This window comes from Pseudochaenichthys georgianus, chromosome 13 (assembly GCF_902827115.2).
Source record: "Pseudochaenichthys georgianus chromosome 13, fPseGeo1.2, whole genome shotgun sequence".
Taxonomy (NCBI): domain Eukaryota; kingdom Metazoa; phylum Chordata; class Actinopteri; order Perciformes; family Channichthyidae; genus Pseudochaenichthys; species Pseudochaenichthys georgianus.
This window is the reverse complement of record NC_047515.1, coordinates 7,209,804-7,231,182: the sequence shown is the minus strand read 5'-3', so window position 1 is coordinate 7,231,182 and position 21,379 is coordinate 7,209,804. Positions and strand designations below refer to the sequence as shown.

Sequence of the window (21,379 nt, the reverse complement as noted above, 5' to 3'; positions counted from 1 at the left end):
ACACTGAGATAGTGATAGAAAGGAAATTGGAAAAAAAAAAAGTTGTTAGCGAAGTCGGCTAACTATACCGATAAGGACCAACACCAGAACCTCTTAGCTAGCTAGCTGTCGAACTAACGTTAGACATGTGCAATACGTTGGTGTTTGTAATGACATAATAGTATGTAACATAGCTAATGTTATCTAAGTTGACATCTGTGTGTAATTCGACAGCTAGCTAACTGGCTAGCTAACATTTAGCAAGCAGGTGCACGGCCAGTACAGACAAATATTCTTAGCAAGCTAGTAAACATTATTAGCTACCACACACACAACTGTAACATTATTTTTAAATTAAGTAATGTTGGATAACATTAAATGTAAATGTAACGTTATTTATCTAGATAACTTGCCGTCACTCACTGACTGCAGTCTGTCGAGGGCGAGGCCAAGCGATCACACTTGCTGCAAGACGGACTGATGCTAGAAAAGTAAAAGGCGGCAATTATCGAACAACATTTTTACGGACACTAGAGCTCGTTAGCTCGCTGTCGAACTAACGATAGACATGTGCAATACATTGGTCTTCGTAATGATTACATATTATGTTACATATCTAACGTTAATTCGACATCCATATCTAATTCGACAGTTAGTTTAGCAAGCAAGCATTGACTGTATGGTCTGTGCACCTGCACCTGGTCATGACAGTCAAATAGTAATAGTTAGCAAGGTAGTAATGAAAACAATACATTTACAATTACGCTACCTACCACACACAACTGTATTTTCAAGCTAAATTAATGTAAGCTATCTGGGGAACAAATTATGAAACGTAGCGATAACTTACCGTCACGGACTGCGGTCTCTCGAGACTGAAGGTTGCATCAAAAAGATGGCGGAGATCTAAATAATTTCACGCACATCACGTAAAAGTACCCGGATTGAGAGAACACACTATCCGTCGTTAAATATGTTTAACACCATGATCCAACCCGGTACTATATAGTGTGTTAACAACAGGCGGTGTTAATCATGTTAAATGTAACACCAAAACCACAACACTTTACCCCGAAAATCTCTAACACCAGGATTTTCACACTGGCGAATTTGCTGTGCATACTGTATGTGATATATTTTTATTAATATATAACAATTTTAGATTGGTAATATTGTTGCATGAAGTAGCATTTTACTGCTGGAGACAAACAAAGTTGGTAATGTTTAGGACTTTTTTCTGAACTTTTTGTTATTTATCTGGTAACTTGAGTGTTTGCACATGAAACAGCTATTCCACTGGTTTAATCTTTGGAGATACATTGTGTTATAAGTATACTACATGTTTTCTTTAATGACATTGTTTCAACTCAAACTATCTAAAGCTGTTAAATAAGTCAAGTGGATGAAAGTACAATATTAACCTTTTAAATGTAATGGGGTAGAAGTTAAAGTAACATTACATTTATAATAAATATGTTAAGAACAATCACTATAAACACTGTACCCATATACAGTACTTGCGTAAATGTACTTATTTACTTTCCACCACTCCTAACATGCAGGATGTGAGACATGCATCAGTGTTTCTGTCGACATTTCACAGATGGAGAAATAAACGATTGTTACCAGCAATACAACAGGAAGTAACATCATACCTTCTTCAAAATAAAATAATAAAAACATCCTTACAAAACAATCCAGGAAATTGTAGAAAAAAATTAAAGCTACTTTTTAAAATAAAACTGAATGAAGAATTCAATTGTAAAGTACTTATTTTGTAACACTTTAGTATTAGTATATTGTTATATAGGCCAACCTTTATGATGATGAAGAGACGTCAGAAAGATTATAGATGATGAATCGGTTGGTTAAAGATTTCTATGAAAGTTGATCAGATGTGTGCATAATAAATCTAAATTGTCTGGTGTAATTTTGAGAAAGAAGAATAAATCATTATTATTTTGTATTAATAGGTTATGAATCAAATGTATCAGTTCCCCTGAAATCCATTCATATTGCATTAAGTTGATGCACCCTAGTACTTTGAAATATGTATTCCCCCAAGACCCCGAGCACTCATAATGTTCGCAATTTTATTTTTATTTTGTATTTATACGGTTTACGACACGTGCTGTCTTTAAATGTACTAAACGTTTCCTCGGTGTTTAAAGGAAAGTTGAAGTGTTATTTTGTTTTGAAAGTCCAAACCGGATGCTGCTGTTCGTGTTTGGTTCAGCTTGATGAAAGACACTTGTAGCTCTCTGAAGGTTCAAACACGGAAACGTGCTTGAACGATGCACTGAAGTTTGCGACAGACCAACTGGTCTTCAGGGATTTTTTGGACAAGAGTTGTGCCAATGTGGACGAATGGACAGCGGCTCGGGCTGAGCAGACAGGCCGGTCCGCAGCATCGAGCCGGGGGCAGCTGAGGCTCTGCCGCAGGACCTCTTCCAGGACCTGAAGGACCTCTGCCTCTCCAATTTGCGGGCTGTCAGCAGCAGGTGCGCCGCATCTAACGAGCTCCCCCAGCGGGAGACCTGCACTTTGGAGGTACGGTCCACTTGTACTCCTCATGCGGCTCGAACCTCCACTAAGTTTATCCTCTTCATAAGTTTTAATAATTGGTTATACTCGTTGGTTTTATTGGTTTTAACTTTTAACCATATGGTTTAACTATAGGGTTTAACCGTATGTTGTAGGTTTTAACCATATGTTCTAATGATAGGTTTTAACAAACCAACCACAGATAATAATCAGAGATTACAATCATAGGTTCTAATCAACCACAGGTTCTAATACAACGTTATACACATGGGTTCTACTGTAAGTTCCAATCATAGGTTATTACCGAAGGTTCTAAATGTAGATTCTAACCATAGGTTTTTACTACAGGTTCTAATCATAGGTTTTAACCATCAAAGGTTCTAATCATACATTTTAATCATAGGTTCTCACCATAGGTTTTAACCAGACACTGGTTCTAATCATAGGTTCTAACCATAGGATCTAAGCATAGGTTCTAACCGCAGGGGGTCAGGTTTCAACAAGCCACAGGTTCTAATCGCAGGTTCTAACTTTAGGTTTTAACTAGTCACTGGTTCTGACCATAGGTTCTAAGCATAGGTTCGAACCATAGGTTGTAATCATAGATTCTACCGTATAGCCAGGTGGTAATCATAGGTTTCATAAAACCACAGGTTCTAATCGTAGGTTCTTACTATGGGTTCTCATTATGTTTTTTAACCAATCACTGGTTCTGACAACAGGTTCTTAGCATAGTTTATGATCGTATGTTTTAAATGTAGGTTATAACTATAGGTTCTATAATAGGTTTTAACAAACCATGGGTTGTAATTATAGGTTTTAACCATCGGTTTTAATAATAGGTTTTGATCAACCATCGGTTATATTCATAGTTTTCTATAGGTTCTACGTATAGGTTTTATCCATAGGTTATATATAGTCATATGTTTTAATCATAGGATTGAACCATGAGTTATTTTGCTTTTCCACTGAAATGAGTTCTGTTAGCTCCATGCTGGTGCTAGCTTGGTTACAATTGGTCGCGTTCTACTCATTTTGCGTTATCGGCTTCACTGCTTCTGTACCAACTTTCTTCTCTTTGACGTTCTCGCCATGAAATGTTGTTTTCCAGGTAAATATCGCCCCAGCCTCCAACGTTATCCGCTTATATATATATATTCTCGGCTTTATCCCAGCAGATTGTTGGTTCCAAATGAGAACCAGTATTCAGGGGCTGAGAGTTGGCGCCGCTGTAGTGGAATCACGAAAAACTGGTTCACAATCCTGCGCTGTCTACAAACCAGCCCTGCAACCACTTTGGTGGAAAAGGGTCATAATTGTTATCTCACACACTGTGTGATGTATCTGAGGAGCTGTGACGAGAACCTTTTGTTTTGTACGTCTCTGACAAGAGGCTACATTTAGCTGTGGTTCCCTCCTACACATTCTGAGCAGCCCCTACTTACAAGAAAATTAAATGACACGAAAGACAGTGGGAGTATGTTGCTATGCTGGGGCTCATGTACAGATTTGTACAATCAATTATGTACTAACTGTGCATCATAGCTTTGTCATTTCTTGTTTACCTTTCCTGTCTGACCCATAGACATATCCATCTTTATAATTCATCCCTGAATGTCGCAGAATCAAATCGATTAAATAACGGTAACAATTCAAATACAATCTATTCAGAAAAATATTTGAGATTGTGTGTTCTGTATTCAAGAAAATCCAGAGGAGGGAATAGCCAATAGTTTACGTTATCAGAAATCAGTCACGCCATTCACCACAGAAAATAAAAGTGAATTGTCCATGCTTCTTGTTACATTCTCAACGAGCTGAAACAGACCACTTAGTCCTGAGAAGTTATCTGATTCTTTAAATGTTGAATGCAAAGGTTAAGGATTTCGAAAAGCTCTGTAATGGTGAGCAACAAGAAATATCGTTTAGTAAAACTTTTGACACAGTAATATTATCAAACAGTAACCTCCAAACTGAGTTCATACCTAACTAAGCAGTCTTGTTATGTCACAAAGTTTGTATTTGAAAGTGGCAAAGAGTTAGCGCCAACACTAAGGTGGAACATTAACAGCCACATTAGTTGATAGTGTCAGAAGAAGGCAGTCTATGCAAAGTATTAATCACAGTGAGGAAAACCCCATGTGGTTTCCCAACTGCCTGCTCTTGTTTTCAACCTCATTTAACTTTCCCTCTCAATTCAGTTCAAGACGTTCATCTCTGACGAATAGTGCCCACATATTCTGCTCTCTTTTGTCTTCCAGTTGGTGGTCACTCAACCCGTACTTGTCAAGGATCTGTCTCTGCTTTTCTATCTTTGACAGTATAGAGATATTCTTATCATAGCCTCTCTTAGTGGCAGATAACTTTCTGGCTTTTAGTTTCTTCCCTCCACTATTTTGGTAGTGTCTTAAGCATTGTGTTGTAATAGGTTTTACTTTGATTTGTGTAGTGTTGTTGTGAGACTGCCCACAGTGTGTCTGAGAAGGGGCAGTTAGCTCTATCACCGGCTGGCAGATCACACCAACGCGGTTCTCGTTCTAGCTCCGTGCTAGCGCTCTTCTGGTTCGGAACCGTTTTTTCTTTTCAGCCCCCGTTTTGTTCACACCGCCCAGAGCCTGCCTGGTGCTGCCGCTGCTGCGTCATGACGTCACCGTTTACGTCGCTGATTTGCTCCTCAACGGCGCTCACAACAACAACAATGGGGGACTGCGTCGGGTCAATGATGGTGTTGCTTTTAATCATACGAAGCCAGATTAAATTAAATAACTACTTCTCCAACCTTACACTTTTCTCCAGAGTGCCGTGGTTCATTGTTTATTAATGTGTTTTAGCGCCATTTACCGACCGCTGCAGTGCTGCACGTCCACCGGAGTTTATTCTCCCGTTAACTCACGGCAGCGGCCGCTGTAAAGTCTTCACTGTCTGACTGTCACACAAGCAGCTGATAAATATCCCCAGTTCCCCATAAGTGAATGTGTTTCAGTCTGAATTGACGCAGTTTGGCATCACAACGCTGTTATGAACGTTTCTCTGGTATAAAATGGGTGATGTTAGCATAGCAACCGAAGCTAAACTGACTATCTTGACTACTTGTTGCTATCCTATTGTGGCATAAGCCGTTTTCTACAGGCACATTTTACCGGCGTATTTTTCATTATGATTCTACTTGTGATAGTCGGACATGACAACCTGTGCAGACCATGTATTGATTCCATCCGATAGCTGCTATAATACAAAACAACACGTCTGCCTGCTCTCCACAATGATCAATAACAGCGAACGGATGGTCAAAGTAAGATACGAATAAACAGAATCACACAAAGCCTGGTTAATTTTGCCTGACTTTATAAAGTGTGTTTTTTTATAAGTGTGTGGTTGCGTTCGAGTCACTTTGCTCAGCGCTACTGCTTGTTACAACTTTTATTTGCCGTACTCGCCATAAACTGGGTTAGGGTTAGGGTTAGGGTAATGTTGTGAATCGAGTGGCCTGTGTTCGTCGTCCATAACATACTCCTGCCCATACCATAACCCCACCACTACCATGGGCCACTCGATTCACAACATTACCCTAACCCTAACCCTACCCCTCACACCAGATACTGACTGGTTTTCGGACCCCCCCAGACCCCCCCAATAAAGCAAAACTGCACGTTTCAGAGTGGCCTTTTATTGTGGCCAGCCTAAGGCACACCTGTGCAATAATCATGCTGTCTAATCAGCATCTTGATATGCCACACCTGTGAGGTGGGATGGATTATCTCAGCAAAGGAGAAGTGCTCACTATCACAGATTTTTTCAGATTTGTGAACAATATTTGAGATAAATGGTTATTTTGTGTATATAGAAAATGTTTTAGATCTTTGAGTTCATCTCATGAAAAATGGGAGCAAAAACAAAATTGTTGCGTTTATATTTTTGTTCAGTGTAGTTAGCTTGCTAAAAGTTTATTAAATAGTTTGGCAGAAAATGTACTTTTACACTGTAGGGGTGCCCAACCTTTTTTGAACCAAGAGCTACTTTTAAAGTTGCCAGTCTGCCGAGATCTACCAGTCCAAATAGAGAGCGGAGGGGGGGGGCTGGGGTGCTAGCGAACTGTCAACTGGGGGAGCCTTGCTGCGGGGAAACGGCGGACCTCTGTCGTGAAACTTCAATGATGCCTTCTAAAAACATAAAAAATGAAGGGCGGTGACCGCCGTCATCGAATCGAGCCGGCCCTTGAAGACCGGCTGTTCTGTGATGCTCCAGATGGCCAGTCCGCGGAGGGTGGAAAATACATACCGGAAGCAAAAAAAGACATGCAACGGGACAGTGTTCCCACGGGAAACAAAACTTAAAACATTAAATGAAACTAGAGAATGCAATTCCTGAAGAAATTGCTAGTAGGAATGCTTTATGCTGAAAAGCTGATGCTAAACTGCTATGCTGAAATGTAATGTGTAAGAAGAAAGTGAAGAATTTAGATTGAAATGATACATGAACACTGGGGGCTTGAATGTGTGATGAGAGAAGAAAAGAAAGTAAAAAGGCTTGAAAAGGCAGCAGAATATTTGAACTGCAAACTTCTGAACTAAGTTGATGGCGAATGATCTGTCGCCATGCCAACGGCATTTGATGACACCCCATAATACGCTTAGATGCGTTGATGGCTGCATCGTTACCAAACCTGTGAAGTTTTGGGGCATTTGGAGCAGTTTCACTGAAGTTATGAGAAAACTGTGTTTCATGGCGAGCATTGTGTTGCCATGGCAACGACATTTGAAGAAATCTCAAAACTGTCCCGTAGATGTCTTCACAGCTGGACTGTTAGCACACTGCTATCTGAAGTCTGCTGCTCTGAGCATGTCAGCTGGAGCGATGACATCATCGTGTGCCATGACACAGGTGTTTATATTTGAGCTATCGAGGTGTCCACAGATCAAAGGTTTCCATTGTTCTGAATGAGAGATAAACCTCTTACATGTGAACGTTTTGTGGAAGAACCGCAAGAGATATCTGTGAAATTTCAAAACGTGAAGCATGTCAAGGAAGTTGAGTATCTGAAGTGTAATTTTTGTGGAGTTTCGGGTTAATAATGTGGCCTTTTTGGCAGTTTAACTAAAGGTGTGCGGCTGCTACCGTGAGGAAATATCAGCCTGAAATTACAATGGGCTTTAATGGAGACATGTTGAAAGTATTTGTCACTTCATGCCCTCAAGAGGCATTTTGTTTAATTATTTTTTGCTTAATTATTTGTCATTTTTCAAGCTACGAGATGTTTTCCTACGTTTATCATGAACAATTATGTCTCAGGAATGTAGGGTTTGGGAATTCTGGCAGTTTAAAAAAAATATATGAAGGAAAATTTCAAGATTTCCTACCCTCTAGCTGTGACATCACGCACTCTAGTTAATGTTAAAATCTGAAGAAAACCTCTAAAACAAGGTCCGAACAATGTTTAATATCTCTAAAAGTAAGAATCAGATTTAAAAGTTGTTTTATACGAATAATGTCAGAAAGATGTGTACAATTTTAAAGTTGGAATGAGGTTTCTGAGTTAAAGTATGAATGAACAGTTAGCAGTTGAAGTCGCATGAAGATTTGTTGAAGTTGAAGATTTTCTTTGGTTAAAAATGGGATGTATTATCGGATGTATCTCTGGAATTATGAAAGTTATGAATGAGAAAAGTAATAGCAATCGATACCCGACCGAGCTGAACGTTTTGATGTTTGAACGGAGTTTCTGCGATGTTCAATGCGGGAGGAGAAGAGGGCCAAAATACCGGCGGAATAATAATAAACTTTTCGTCCGTAGAATAACAGTTAGTGGGAATGCTGTTAACAGCATTCCCACTAAACAATCTCATCTCTTAAAATGCACAACTTATTATGAATTAAACATTCACAAACTTATAATTATGTATTCACATGTTTAACTCTGTTACATATGCACAGGGGCACCGCCAGGGATATTGGGCCCCATGAAAAGATATCACATTGGTAACTTACATTTTTTTTCTGAATGTTCCAGTAGGGGTGTAACGGTTCACAAACATTTCGGTTCGGTGTACCTCGGTTTCTAGGTCACGGTTCGGTACGTTTTCAGTACAGCAGAAAAGATTATTACAAAACATAAAATATTTTTTGGGTTTTTTTAATTATTATTAAATTGTGAATAATGTATTCACAAAATATAATAAAATCAACATTAAGGTGCAGCATTTCGATTAACTGAAATAATCTGTATTTGAACTTTACTGTACTAGTACTCACAAAACATAAAATATTTGTTTTTGATTATTATTAAACTGTGAATATTCACTCAAATAAATACAAAATATAATAAAATAAACATTAAGGTGCAGCATTTCGATGAACTGAAATAATCTGTACTTGAACTGTAGGCTACTGTACTAGTAAGGCAAGGCAAGTTTATTTATATAGCACCTTTCAACACAAGGCAATTCAAGGTGCTTTACAAAAATGAAAGACATTCAGACAAAGGCATTTAAAAATAGTCATTAAAAAGAAAAGATAATAAAAGCAACATTAAAAGAAAAAATAGATAAAAAGTACATGAATAAAAAGTACATGAATAAATAGTTACAGTGCAGTTTAAGATATGAATAGTTCACACAGAAGTATTGACACACAAATGTATTTTGGGCCTAAACCATTCAAAGCTTTATAAACCAGCAGCAGTATTTGTATTAGTACTCACCTAAGCAGCCAGCTTGACATTAGGACTTGCTTGCTTGTCATTGTATTTTCATGTTTAAGAAAAATTAACTTGTCCACATTTCTTGCCGAAAGGGCAGATCTGCTGGCACTAACGATGTCTCCTGCTGTGGAGAACACCCTCTCGCTAGGGACAGAGGTAGCAATACAGCCAGGTAGCCAGGAACATGGCAACATAAGGATATTTGGTGTTTGTAATAGCTTTGGCTCGGTCTGAACTTTTTGCGAGTGGTGGAGGCTTAAAGTGGACCTATCATGCTATATTTGAATAATATATTGTAGGGCTATACCTATATAAAACATGTCTGTGAAGTTTAAAAAAAAACTACCCAACAGATCATGCATTTTAGCCATGCCTCATTTCTCTCTATTTGCTGTATTCCAGCCCTGTTTTTGCAAGAGCTGATTCTGTGGCAAATGAGCTGCAGCTGACCACGCCCCCCTGCAAAGGAAGGGGGTGAGGCACGAGCGTCATGTTACCATGCTGTTACCATGCTGTTACCATGCCACGGCAACCTCTCATTCCCCTGATAGGTGGAGAGTTGCCCATAGGCGGAGCACCTTGTTTCTGACGTCAGAGATATTTCAAATCTGGATCAGTCTGTATCAGATCCGTTGCAGCCCCATTTTTAGAGATTTGGGTAATGGAGGAAAAGAGAGAGGGTTGTGTTTTCTGACAATTGGTGACGCACCGGGGACACATTCATATATAAAAGACGTACAAAAGTGCATTTTGCATGATAGGTCCCCTTTAAATGCTAGCGGGAGTTGGGTTTGCACTTCAGTCTTTTTTCTTTTGGAACCGGTGATATTCACGTTCGGATGATGCCTTTTCAAATGAGTGTGCAAGTTCGATGTATCGCCAGCCGCGTAATCAATTTTAGTTGAACAATGCCGGCAAACAGCTTTGGTTCGGTCCACCTGTCTTTGTCCGTCATCCTTGTTCGTAACTGCGAAACCAAAATGTTCCCAAACCGGAGACTTCAATGATGCTGGAAGGTTTTCGAGCTCAACTTTATCTGCGTTCGCCATTTCGACAGTTCCTCAAATTACTGACTACATTTGAACGCATCCCTGTGACCAGCTCTCATAGTATGCCTCTCGTCCAATGAAATGACTTGGTTGCTCTATGACACGTTGAACCCAATGTGAGCAAATTACACTGAACGCTGCGACGCAGCACCTGAGATTACAATCACAAAGCTTTGATGCGTATGTTGTAGGACATTAGCGATAAAACGGAATATTGTTGTTCTATTTTTAGACACATCTCGCAATCGACTGGGAATCTCCCAGAATGCTTATTATCAGGATAGCAGGATTATCCTGGTATTTTAGTTTCGAGATTCAGGCCATAGAGTGTTGCAAAAAAACGACTTGAAACCCAGAAATGAGTACGCCTTTCATCTGGTACCCTTGTCTTAAAATTACAGTTGTTGGAACGTGTTTATGGTCAGATGCCTGAGAAACGGTCTATCGTTAATATCATCTGAAGACATTTAAAAACTTTTTTCTATGCATATGTATAAAATACATCATTACATACCCGAGCTTCTATGCGTCAACAACTGCGGTTTCTAATAAGCCTAATTAGCCTTTAGCTTAGCAGTGGTGATGCGCAGCTATGCGACTGTGTTGTAGTTTGTTCATAGTCAGCTTTTTACTTGTGACGTTTGCATTTATGCTTGAAAAATCATAAAGCATTGTAAATGTGGAGATTATCCTGCTGAACAAAACATGTAAAGATCATAAACATGTGTTTACCACAGAATTTATTTTCATGTTGTTCCATGTTCCAAAATCCAATGAAAACTCCCATTGCTTTGAGTGGAGGGAGCCCTTGCGATGCTAACTTCCTGGTTGGTGAAGACATCTCTCCACCACTCTATTTCGGCTTCATGCGACACTGAGCGACTTTCATTGGACCGAACGGGGCACTGCCTCTATTGCTGTATCCAGTTCTCTTAATACCTCCATGGTTGTAAGGCCTGGGTGTCTGAGTGCTATGTTGACCATGCTAGTGGGGTCAGTGTGTTGGACAGGAGCCGCCACACTGCTGTGTGATGAGCACTCACTCACCCAAACCAGAATGTGTTGAGTCAGCTGCTCTGCAAGCCTCTGTCCCTCCCCAGTGTGCTATTTATACACACCCAGAGCAGCCTCTGTACATACCAACACACACACACACACACACACACACACACACACACACACACACACACACACACACACACACACACACACACACACACACACACACACACACACACACACACACACACACACACACACACACACACACACACACACACACACACACACACACACACACACACACACACACACACACACACACACACACACACACACACACAGAGAGCCCCTTGTAAACAATAGTGAGCGCAGACAGTGAGGGCGGGTGGAGCCTGGAGGTGACACTGCGCTGAGGAAGAGGCGACAGGTGGGCGCAGAGAGACGCTCAGGCGGCACGGGAGCACACACTCTTTAACTCAACTCGCAGGATCACATGTTGGACACTGAGGTAAGCGATGAGTCAACATGGAATTGAACTTTTTATGATTGCACTTGGGATTGGAAGAGGGGCGTGTCTGGCCTTTCTGTTACAGTCTGTTAAATGCAGAACATATATTGGTAATGAAGTTCCCATTTAACCGGGATCTGTCTACGCACTTGGCTTCTTTTATGCTGCAATGGCATGTGGGTACACCCTATTGTTTTGTTGCAACACTATTTCAGTGTGATGTGTGTGTTGCTTTGCATGTTGCAGGGCCTCAGTTTGTATCCGTCTGGCACAGGGTATCCATAAAACGATGCATTGTGGATAGCAATCAGCACACATACAGTATGATAATAGTCTCCCCCTTGCACTCCCCCTCGTCACATACAGTTCTTGGTGTTTTGGTGTTGAACATTTGCCGTTCATATGTTCTCTCCATCTTAAGTATTTAGATATTTTACTTTCGGAAAGTGTTACTATCATGGCTAAACAATACTCCATTATAAGAAATGTCTTGCTATCCAAAAAGTAGAATATCAGGTGTTGTTTTACATACATAATGAAGCTTAACAGAGTGAGCTATGCATGTTTTGTCAAGTCCTACCTAGTCTGGCATATGAAAACCTGAAATGTATTGAATATTTTTGAGTCAACATTTCAAATTGTTGCTAAAAACCAGTAAATATTTGATGTCCATTTCAAGAAAACGACATACATATGCCATGGTTAACCTCAAAGGAGGAATTTAAGACGGTTTTTTTTTCTTCAGTTTCTCTGAGGAAAGAGATACTTCTATCCGAGCTGTATAATCTTCTACCTAACTACTGTGATTGTTTTCTGGCCTCTGAGCGTTGCCAAAATGCCTCTGACCCACACTCAGGGCTGTGCCTGAACGCCTCCTGCAGAACAGTAAGCTGCTGCTCTGCTGACGCCTCCTGTGCAGACACGTTGTTGGTGTCTGGCCACCGCTGATCTCAGCCCAGCGCAGTGTGTACTCAGAGGTGTTGCATTAGTGCAGTTCCTGTGTTAGCGCTCTGTGTCCCTGGTTCCGTTTGGAGCCACTAAAGACCTGACCAGCAACAGGAGTCGCTCTGTGAGCTGTGAGTCACTCTGCAGGAATGTTTGGTCACTGAGCAAAATGTGGTTATAATTGGTGACACCGGTTGCTGTTGACCACCGTCTGCGTACGCTTTATTTGTCAGCAATGTGAGTGAGGCATTATGACATTAAATCTACAAGATGTTGTTGTTGTTGTTGTTGTACTGCGAGTTAGTAAATCATATCCTATTTATGATCCCCCAGAGATAAAAATGTCTTTCCATGACGTCTCCTGTAGCCCCACCATCAGGTCAAATGGTTCACTTCTACACCCGGAAGATGAAATGTAATGTTCGGATCTCATGGAACTTACATTTCCCCTGGGGGAATCGCTTTGTTCTCATACAACCACAGTGAGACCTTTGGCCACTCATGCTGGGAGTAAGTGTCCGTGTACCAGTATCTAACTGGTAAACTGTTAAAGAGAATATATTTGGCTTATTTTCAGGATTCATATTAATATTTAGTTTCTCTCCTGTGACATGTTTCCATGCTTTAATGTTCAGAAAGGTCTTTATCTTTCTCACACTGCCTGTGCTGCGGCACCTCTTTTCACCCTCTGTCTGAAACCAGAGCCCAGTCTGCTCTAATTGGTTAGCTGGCCAGCTCTGTTGTGATTGGTCAACCGCTTAGAGATGTCCCGGTCCTTAACCAATCGCGTACAATGTGTTGGAGCGCTAGCCAATAGTGTTACAAAGTGATGTGTCTAGGTTATGTAGGTAAACAAAGGAGTCCAATGGAGGCGTTTCAGGCAGGGGGGGGGAGTGTGGAGGGAACTTTGGGATTTTATATAACACACTACAGGAAATAAACCCCAAAATGCATAATAGGGCTTCTTGAACCAACAACATTTCTAATTCGAAAATAATGACCGAATAAGTGATAAGCTTCTTTGTCTAAATATTGCAATTATTTGATCAAAACAGATGCTGATTGGTAATGCCTTAGTTATTTGTAATGCTGGATGATTCCCCTGCATGGTAGAGCTGGCGGTCCTTGTACAGGGGCTGATTCCTGGCTTGCTGAACCCAGGTACGATTCTGACCTGGTGCCCATTTACCCGCTTCATCCTCTCTGTCACCCCTCTTTCAAGTCTGTCTGGTCGTCCAAACAATTGAATTTAAATGAATCGTTGCATTATACGGCGGCTATCACAGAAACAAGGGGGACGAGAACTCCCCCACCTTGTCTGTATATATTTTTATTTAATTCATTAGTGTGCACACGTCCTTATTTTCACATTTTGTGTGTACATTCCTACCGTGTGTTGCTCTGGATGAGTTGTGCAGTGCGGGATCAGACGTGTTTCCACAGAATTACCTTGACTGGGACAGTTTAGTGAAATGCACAAAGAGGGAGAGAGAAAGACTCCTCCTCTCAGGTACTAGCCCGAGCCCGATCCATTCATTTCAACACAAGCCATGAATTAGTGAACCTAATGGAGCTGAAACAATCCATTGATGAGGAAGCAGAATTCTCTACTTCTACCTTCATGGGGATTTTCTGCGGTTCTGTCTTAAACTAAAATAGTGAAATTAAAATATCTAGATTGTATATTGTTGGTCAACAAAATCCTCACTATTAAAACAAATTGTGAGATAACAGGCTATAAAACAATCATCAGTTGCAACCCTAACTCATTTGCTAAAACGATGTCACATCAGTTTCAAATCAGCAATCTTAATATCATTTTATTCACTCATTAAAGGAAACATCTAAACTCATTCAGCACCTTCTTTCTCTAAAAGTGCAGTGCAAAAGAAAGTCTAATTTGTCATGTTTTTTAGTCCCACTGCTTTTCTGTTAGTTTTTGTCTTTTTTTATAACTAAACAGCATTGTATCACTGACATGTCCATCGTTTTAACTGCAACAGAGTAATCAGAGTGGGTCACAGTGCATCACTGCTATGGTGTGTTGATATTTCAGTCCTAACCTGTACACACATGTAGAGGGTTATGATCGTGAACAGAGATCTTAAAGAGAACTCATTACACGGTTGAATTGAAAGCTAGGTCAATTTGGACATTTGAAAGGTTGTTAATACTTGCTAACAGACCGCTGCTAAGGATAACATGGCCGTTGCTAAGGAGGATCAAGGGACTATGCACAGTCATATCAATCCGCAGAAAGAAGTCCGGTTATGGCCTGATTCTCAAGAAACAAAACATATGTCCGCTCTCGGCCCAGTCAAATAAAGAGACTTCTATTGCATTTTATAACATTTAGGACATTCAAGGATCCGTACTGATTAGTTGTTTTAGCTGAAATAAAATACTGCGTCTCTTTGCCGATGTAAGTCAATGGGAAAAGGTATTTTAGGTACAATGATATCCCGTGACAAATAAGTTGTAGTTCCACAGTTTGGCCACTATGAAGAACAATTTGAGGATTACCTTTGCAAAGGTGTATAATATTTTCCTCACAAGCCAATCGGAGCATACTGGGCCTTTTCAGGAGCGGGGCTTCAAGAGACAGGCGCCATAATGGAGCGTTGCAGATAGATGGGGAATACAGGTTTATTCAGACAGAGAGTAGGAGAATTTAAACAAGTAAACATGTTCTAGACCCAAAATGCGAACTGCGATTAGCTATAGGCTAGGGGTGTAACGGTTCACAAACATTTCGGTTCGGTACGTACCTCGGTTTTTTGGTCACGGTTCGGTTCGGTACGTTTTCGGTACAGCAGAATTTTTTTTCACAAAACAAAACATATATATATTTTTTTATTATTATTAAACTGTGAATAATGTATTCACTCAAATAAATACAAAATATAATAAAATAAACATTAAGGTGCAGCATTTCGATGAACTGAAATAATCTGTATTTGAACTTTACTGTACAAGTACTCACAAAACATAAACTATTAGTTTTGGGTTTTTAATTATTATTAAACTGTGAATATTCACTCAAATAAATACAAAATATAATCAAATGAACATTAAGGTGCAGCATTTCGATGAACTGAAATAATCTGTATCTGAACTGTACTGTACTAGTACCTAAGCAGCCAGCTTGACATTAGGACTTGCTTGTCATTGTATTTTCATGTTGTTTAAAGAAAGATGAACTTGTCCACATTGCTGCTGAAAGGGCAGATCTGCTGGCACTAGCAATGTCTCCTGCTGTGGAGAACACCCTCTCGCTAGGGACAGAGGTAGCAGATACAGCCAGGTAGCGCTTTGCTAACATGGCAACATAAGGATATTTGGCGTTTATAATAGCTTTGGCTCGGTCTGAAATGTTTGCGAGTGGTGGAGGCTAAATGCTAGCGGGAGTTGGGTTTGCACTTCAGTCTTTTGGTACCGGTGATATTCACATTCGGGTGATGCCTTTTCAAGAGTGTGCAAGTTTGATGTATTGCCAGCCGCGTAACCAATTTTAGTTGAACAATGCCGACAAACAGCTTTGGTTTGGTCCACCTGTCTTTGTCCGTCATCCTTGTACGTAACTGCGAAACCAAAATGTTCCCAAACCGGAGACTTCAATGATGCTGGAGGATTTTCGAGCTCAACTTTATCTGCGTTCGCCATTTATTTTCGACAGTTCCTCAAATTACCGACTAAATTTGAACGCATCCCTCTGACCAGCTCTCATAGCATGCCCTCTCATCCAATGAAATGACTTGCTCACTCTATGACGCGATGAACCCAATGGGAGCAAATTACTCTGAATGCTGCGACGCAGCACCTCAGATTACTTCCAAGAAGTTGTTCACGTTCTCATTTTTTTACGTTTAACGTTATATTCGTTCGGTACACTTCGGTACACACGTGTACCGAACCGAAGGGCCCGTACCGAATAATTTCGGTACGGGTACCGAATAATTTCGGTACGGGTACGTGTACCGTTACACCCCTACTATAGGCGCATGCACACCACAGTACTTTTCCCACAAAGGTTCATCAGAACTTAGTTCATGAGAACTCTTTAGTTCTCATGAACTAAGTACAGATCGCGTTCACACCGGAAAAAGTCCCTGGGGGAGGATTAGGCAAATGAAGCCGCTGACGTCACTTCTTCTTCTTCTGCTTTGGGTTTACTGGCAAGCCGCAAACCACTTCACGGCGTATACTGCCGCCTAAAGTCCCCGGCCGGAAGTCCCCGGAGTTGGGGACTGGCTTCAGTAGAAGCTGCTAGGACTCCCAGCAGCTTCTACTGAAGCCTTCCGAGTAAATCGCCAGAACGCCGACACCTCCCCATCTCCACCGCTCCCATGTTTTCTTTTGTGTTGCCATAAGTTAGTCTCTCTGCGTTTGTGTGCTGGGCTAATGCTAATGCTAATAATGCTAATGCGAGGATAATAAAATGGCGGCTTCACAAAACGTTTTGGGAGTTTTACGGGGCGTGGTTTGCAATCCGCCCAGCCAATCACACATAGGAACCTTTTTCTCTCACGAAAGCCCCTGCTCTCTATCAGGGACGGAAAAGGGGGTAAAAAGGTTCTCATTAACTCATTTTAGTTCCTGATTTTTTTGGTGTGAACGTAACATTTCAGAACTATATCGGAACTCAAGTGGGAAAAGTACTGCGATGTGAACGCGCCTATTGTATGTGCTCTTTCAGTACAAGTACAAGCTATTAGTCTGCCAACACACATACGGCTTATAGTGGGAGTTTGAGAAATTCCAAACAACAACATATTTTAACTACTCAACGATACATTTAGAGTATATTTTGTGTAGGTATATGGAGCCGATATTGCCTTTTCGTAAGGGATATGAATGTAAGGAAGTGATTTAATCTGATATGTTTCACCTGAAAGCTTATCACAGTTAGAACTATTTTCAAAGTCTGGTTGCTTGAAAATACTATTGCATCCACAGTTTAGCAGAGCTTTTGAGAGAGTGTGTATTTTCTGCCTGTCCCCATTTTTGGCTCAGTTCTCTGTTTCCTGTCAACCATGCCCCCCCCCCCCCCCTACTCCTTTCCCTCCTTGCCCTCTCATTATGATCTTAGTCTTATATGGCCTGTAGTCCAGGGGCATGGTACAGAGAGAGAAGGCATGCAGAGGAAGTGGAGGACCTCTTGCGAGGTAGGGTGGGGTGCAGGACTGATTAGACGTGTGCACTGAAAACCATTCAGGAAATGTCACTACAGCATCTGTTGTTCCAGAGCTTATCACAGTGATAACAAGCAACAAGAGGCTGTACCACTTGTAAGACTGTTGTGCTTTCAAAGTGGCATAAGATATATGCCAACAATGTTTAGCTCATTAATCAAACTTCTCAACCAGCTGACTAACCAGAAAACGAAACCATAATGGACCTGATGTTCTCACGGTCGGCCGCTGATGCACAGCCCTGGCATGTCAGGAAGACGGAGAGACAGAGGGCGGAGGGATATGTAAGAAGGAGGGAGGAGAAAAACAGGAGGTGTGAAAACAGTGATTTGTTGGCTTTGTGTCAGTGTTTCCCAGCAGCCTGCTGCACTCACGGATTATTCTCCAACAGAGCTTGGATTATGAGAGCAGGAAGAGACTGTCACCCTCATGGTAATGTAGCGTTCTGACCTCCACTGTCTCTGTGTGCCTGTTTACTCGGCACATTGCCCTTTGAGAGAAGCCGTTTCCTTCATTTCCTTATTTGACAGAAGTGCCGTAGGAGAATGACTCAAAGCTCATGTCTGCTGTTTCAGGTAGCTAGAGTGTGTGTGTGTGTGTGTGTGTGTGTGTGTGTGTGTGTGTGTGTGTGTGTGTGTGTGTGTGTGTGTGTGTGTGTGTGTGTGTGTGTGTGTGTGTGTGTTCAGCTGTTTCCTTCCTGTTGTTGGCAGCGGTGAGCTTCAGGACAGTTTGTATTTGCCTGTTAGGTGGAGGCGTATATCCAGAGCCACATGCCGCTTAGTGTGGACTCTGATCCACTCAGTGTTTCACTGTTTACTCACAAGTCAGTGTCTGTGTGTTGAAGAAACCCGTCATTAGTGTCAGAGGAAGATATTTCGGTAGAAGAGTGTGTGATTTACCATCCTGGGGTTAGAGGAAAGTCTTTTTGAGACTGTGTTCTGTGTCTGTGTCCGTGCTCAGGCTTTCGTCACCTGTAAACACAGGCAGCGGAGGCATGCCCAGGCACTGCCCAGGTTAACCTTAATCTTTTACCATTTTATTTTTCATGGAAGGATAGTTAACACGATCTTCACATCTAGACACAACATTAGCATAGAGTTTGTCAATAAAATAACTTCTTGCCTTTGCTCACCCTATAACGGCATGATGTCATTCTCACTAAGGTATCAGCACTTGTTTTGACATTTCTACAAGCTCGCTATAGAAGTTGTGACTGGAACTAAAATTATGCCGTGTGTGCATGCACCTCGCGGGAGCGCACACAGCGTAAAGCAAAACCTCCCAGACATGTATTGATCTGTACGCAAGTACGGTTTGGAAACTATATCATTTCCTTTTGGAGGGCATGCATAACACGGCATAACACCAGAGCCTCGCTGCGGGGAAACCGAGTTTGTTCTAATCTGTCAAAATGACAGACTGTTTTCAGATTTTCCCGTCATTGTTAAATAAAATATTCGGTTAACGCGACCACTGCTGTCCCAGCAACATCAGTACCAAGCGAGAGAGTTTTTTACGGAGCAGGGGATATTGTAAATGCCCAAACATCCCAGCTTATAAATACCTGGAAATGTGGACATTCTCATATTCCTAAAAACCTGCCTGATGATGCTGAGTGAGTGACTCGTGAGTTTGAGTTGAGTTACTTGAAAAACTAAAGTGAAACTTGATTTATTTTATTGCAGGGTCTGATTATTAAATGTCCTTGTTTATTTGTGAGATGCAGTGGCACAAAGAAAATGCCTACTTTGTTTGGTAGTACTATAGGTACAAAAACACTGGTTTTCTTGTTCCAGTCTGTTACTGTCACTTTGTTTTTGACACTTTAAAATACTGCTATCCTACTAAAATGCTGTACAAATCAGATGTATTATGTAATAAAGAAACATTTTACGAGTAAAAAAACATTTTTTTACATTTTTTTTGTTTTTATTATTCAATATCGCGATAAATACCGTACCGTGGACTTTTTATCGCGATATTATTGTACCGTGAGTTTTTGTTATCGTTACATCCCTAGTCATGACCGAAAGAACGAGATCGCGGATACAAGCGGCCGAGATGGGTTTTCTCCGCCGGGTGGCTGGTGTCTCCCTTAGAGATAAGGTGAGAAGTTCGGTCATCAGGGAGGGACTCGGAGTTGAGCCGCTCCTCCTTTGCGTCGAAAGGAACCAGTTGAGGTGGTTCGGGCACCTAGTTAGGATGCTACCTGGGCGCCTCCCTGGGGAGGTGTTCCAGGCACGTCCAGCTGGGAAGAGACCAAGGGGTAGACCTAGGACCAGGTGGAGGGATTATATCTCTTCGCTGGCCTGGGAGCGCCCTGGGATCCCCCAGTCAGAGCTGGTTGATGTCGCCAGGGAAAAGGAAGTTTGGGGCTCTCTGCTGGAACTGCTACCCCCGCGACCGACCACGGATAAGCGGGAGAAGATGGATGGATGGAGTTGGTATTTAGCACTCTGGGCTCCCACGACTTAAAGTCAACAATATTTTGATTGTGTTTTTGTATAGATGCCAACATTTTGATCTGTGCTCATTATAAGCTTAGGAGATGTTCACATTTGTTCTATGTTATAACATACCTCAGTAAACACTGGTTTATGAGCCTTTTACTTTAAAAAGTCTGTAGTTAGAACATTAGCCGCCTTTAGCTTAGCGGTGGTGACTTGAAGTCATGCAAACCTGATGTAGTTTGTTTAGAGCCTAACGTATTATAAAAGTGTGTTTGCCAGAGAGGTCATTTAAATGCAATATTCGGAAATGCAATGAAAAATCGTCGCCCTTGAAATGCTAGCTTCCTGGAGGCCTACACAAATATGAAATCACATCCCCACCCTAGTGGCTTTAGAGAGAGCTGTTACAATCTGGTAAATGTAACTGGTAAGTGGTAGATGTCACTTGAGTCAGTGTCGGTTGCATCTGAAGACTCCGAGTGTTGGCTAGTAAAAGAAAGTAAAGTTGGAGAGCAGAGATCTTACAGAGCTCTGTAGCCTGCTGTTCATCAGGCTACGTTAGCCGCTACTAGCACAACAAAGGGAATCTCTGATCACACTGTCAGTGGTCCAGATGCGTAGTGATTCATTAGTATAAGTTATCACTCTGTGTGTTTGAGCCCTGTGATTGGGTGGACCTACACTACCCCAACTACATTTCGCCTTTATTCAAATTGCAGACAAATCTGTTCCTTGAGGGGTATTTCCATAAAAATCATTTTGAAATCATTTAAAAATATCAGGGCAAGACATAAAGTGTGGCAGTGATTATAAAAGTGCGGTCAGTGCTGAAGGCATTCGGAGGAATTGTCTGATATTTCCGGAAAAGTTACACAAGATCTACCACCAGGGCAGTCTCTCATCTTTTGTGGTGGCAAAAAGCACTTTATCATAACACCTCATTTCTTTCCTGGAATTCCCTCCGGGCATGCACACCATCGTCATGAATGTGGGAAGAAGATGTGTTAACTTGT

General features: G+C 41.3%; 1 protein-coding gene across 4 annotated transcripts in view; it reads left to right on the top strand.

Moving 5' to 3' along the window:
• The first annotated feature begins 2,248 nt into the window (after positions 1-2,248).
• LOC117457180 (kinase suppressor of Ras 1-like) overlaps positions 2,249-21,379 on the top strand; it is a 74,217-nt gene continuing 55,086 nt past the window's right edge. The window contains exon 1 of one of the 4 annotated variants that reach the window (XM_071205326.1): positions 2,249-2,529. Coding sequence is in view for 3 of the 4 variants with exons in the window: in XM_071205325.1 (XP_071061426.1) it covers positions 11,765-11,779 (15 nt within the window). In the remaining variant the exon portion in view is untranslated. Of the gene's footprint in view, positions 2,530-11,619; positions 11,780-18,200; positions 18,349-21,379 lie in introns of those variants that run through there. The other 3 variants (XM_071205325.1, XM_034097102.2, XM_034097103.2) reach the window with 3 other exon arrangements.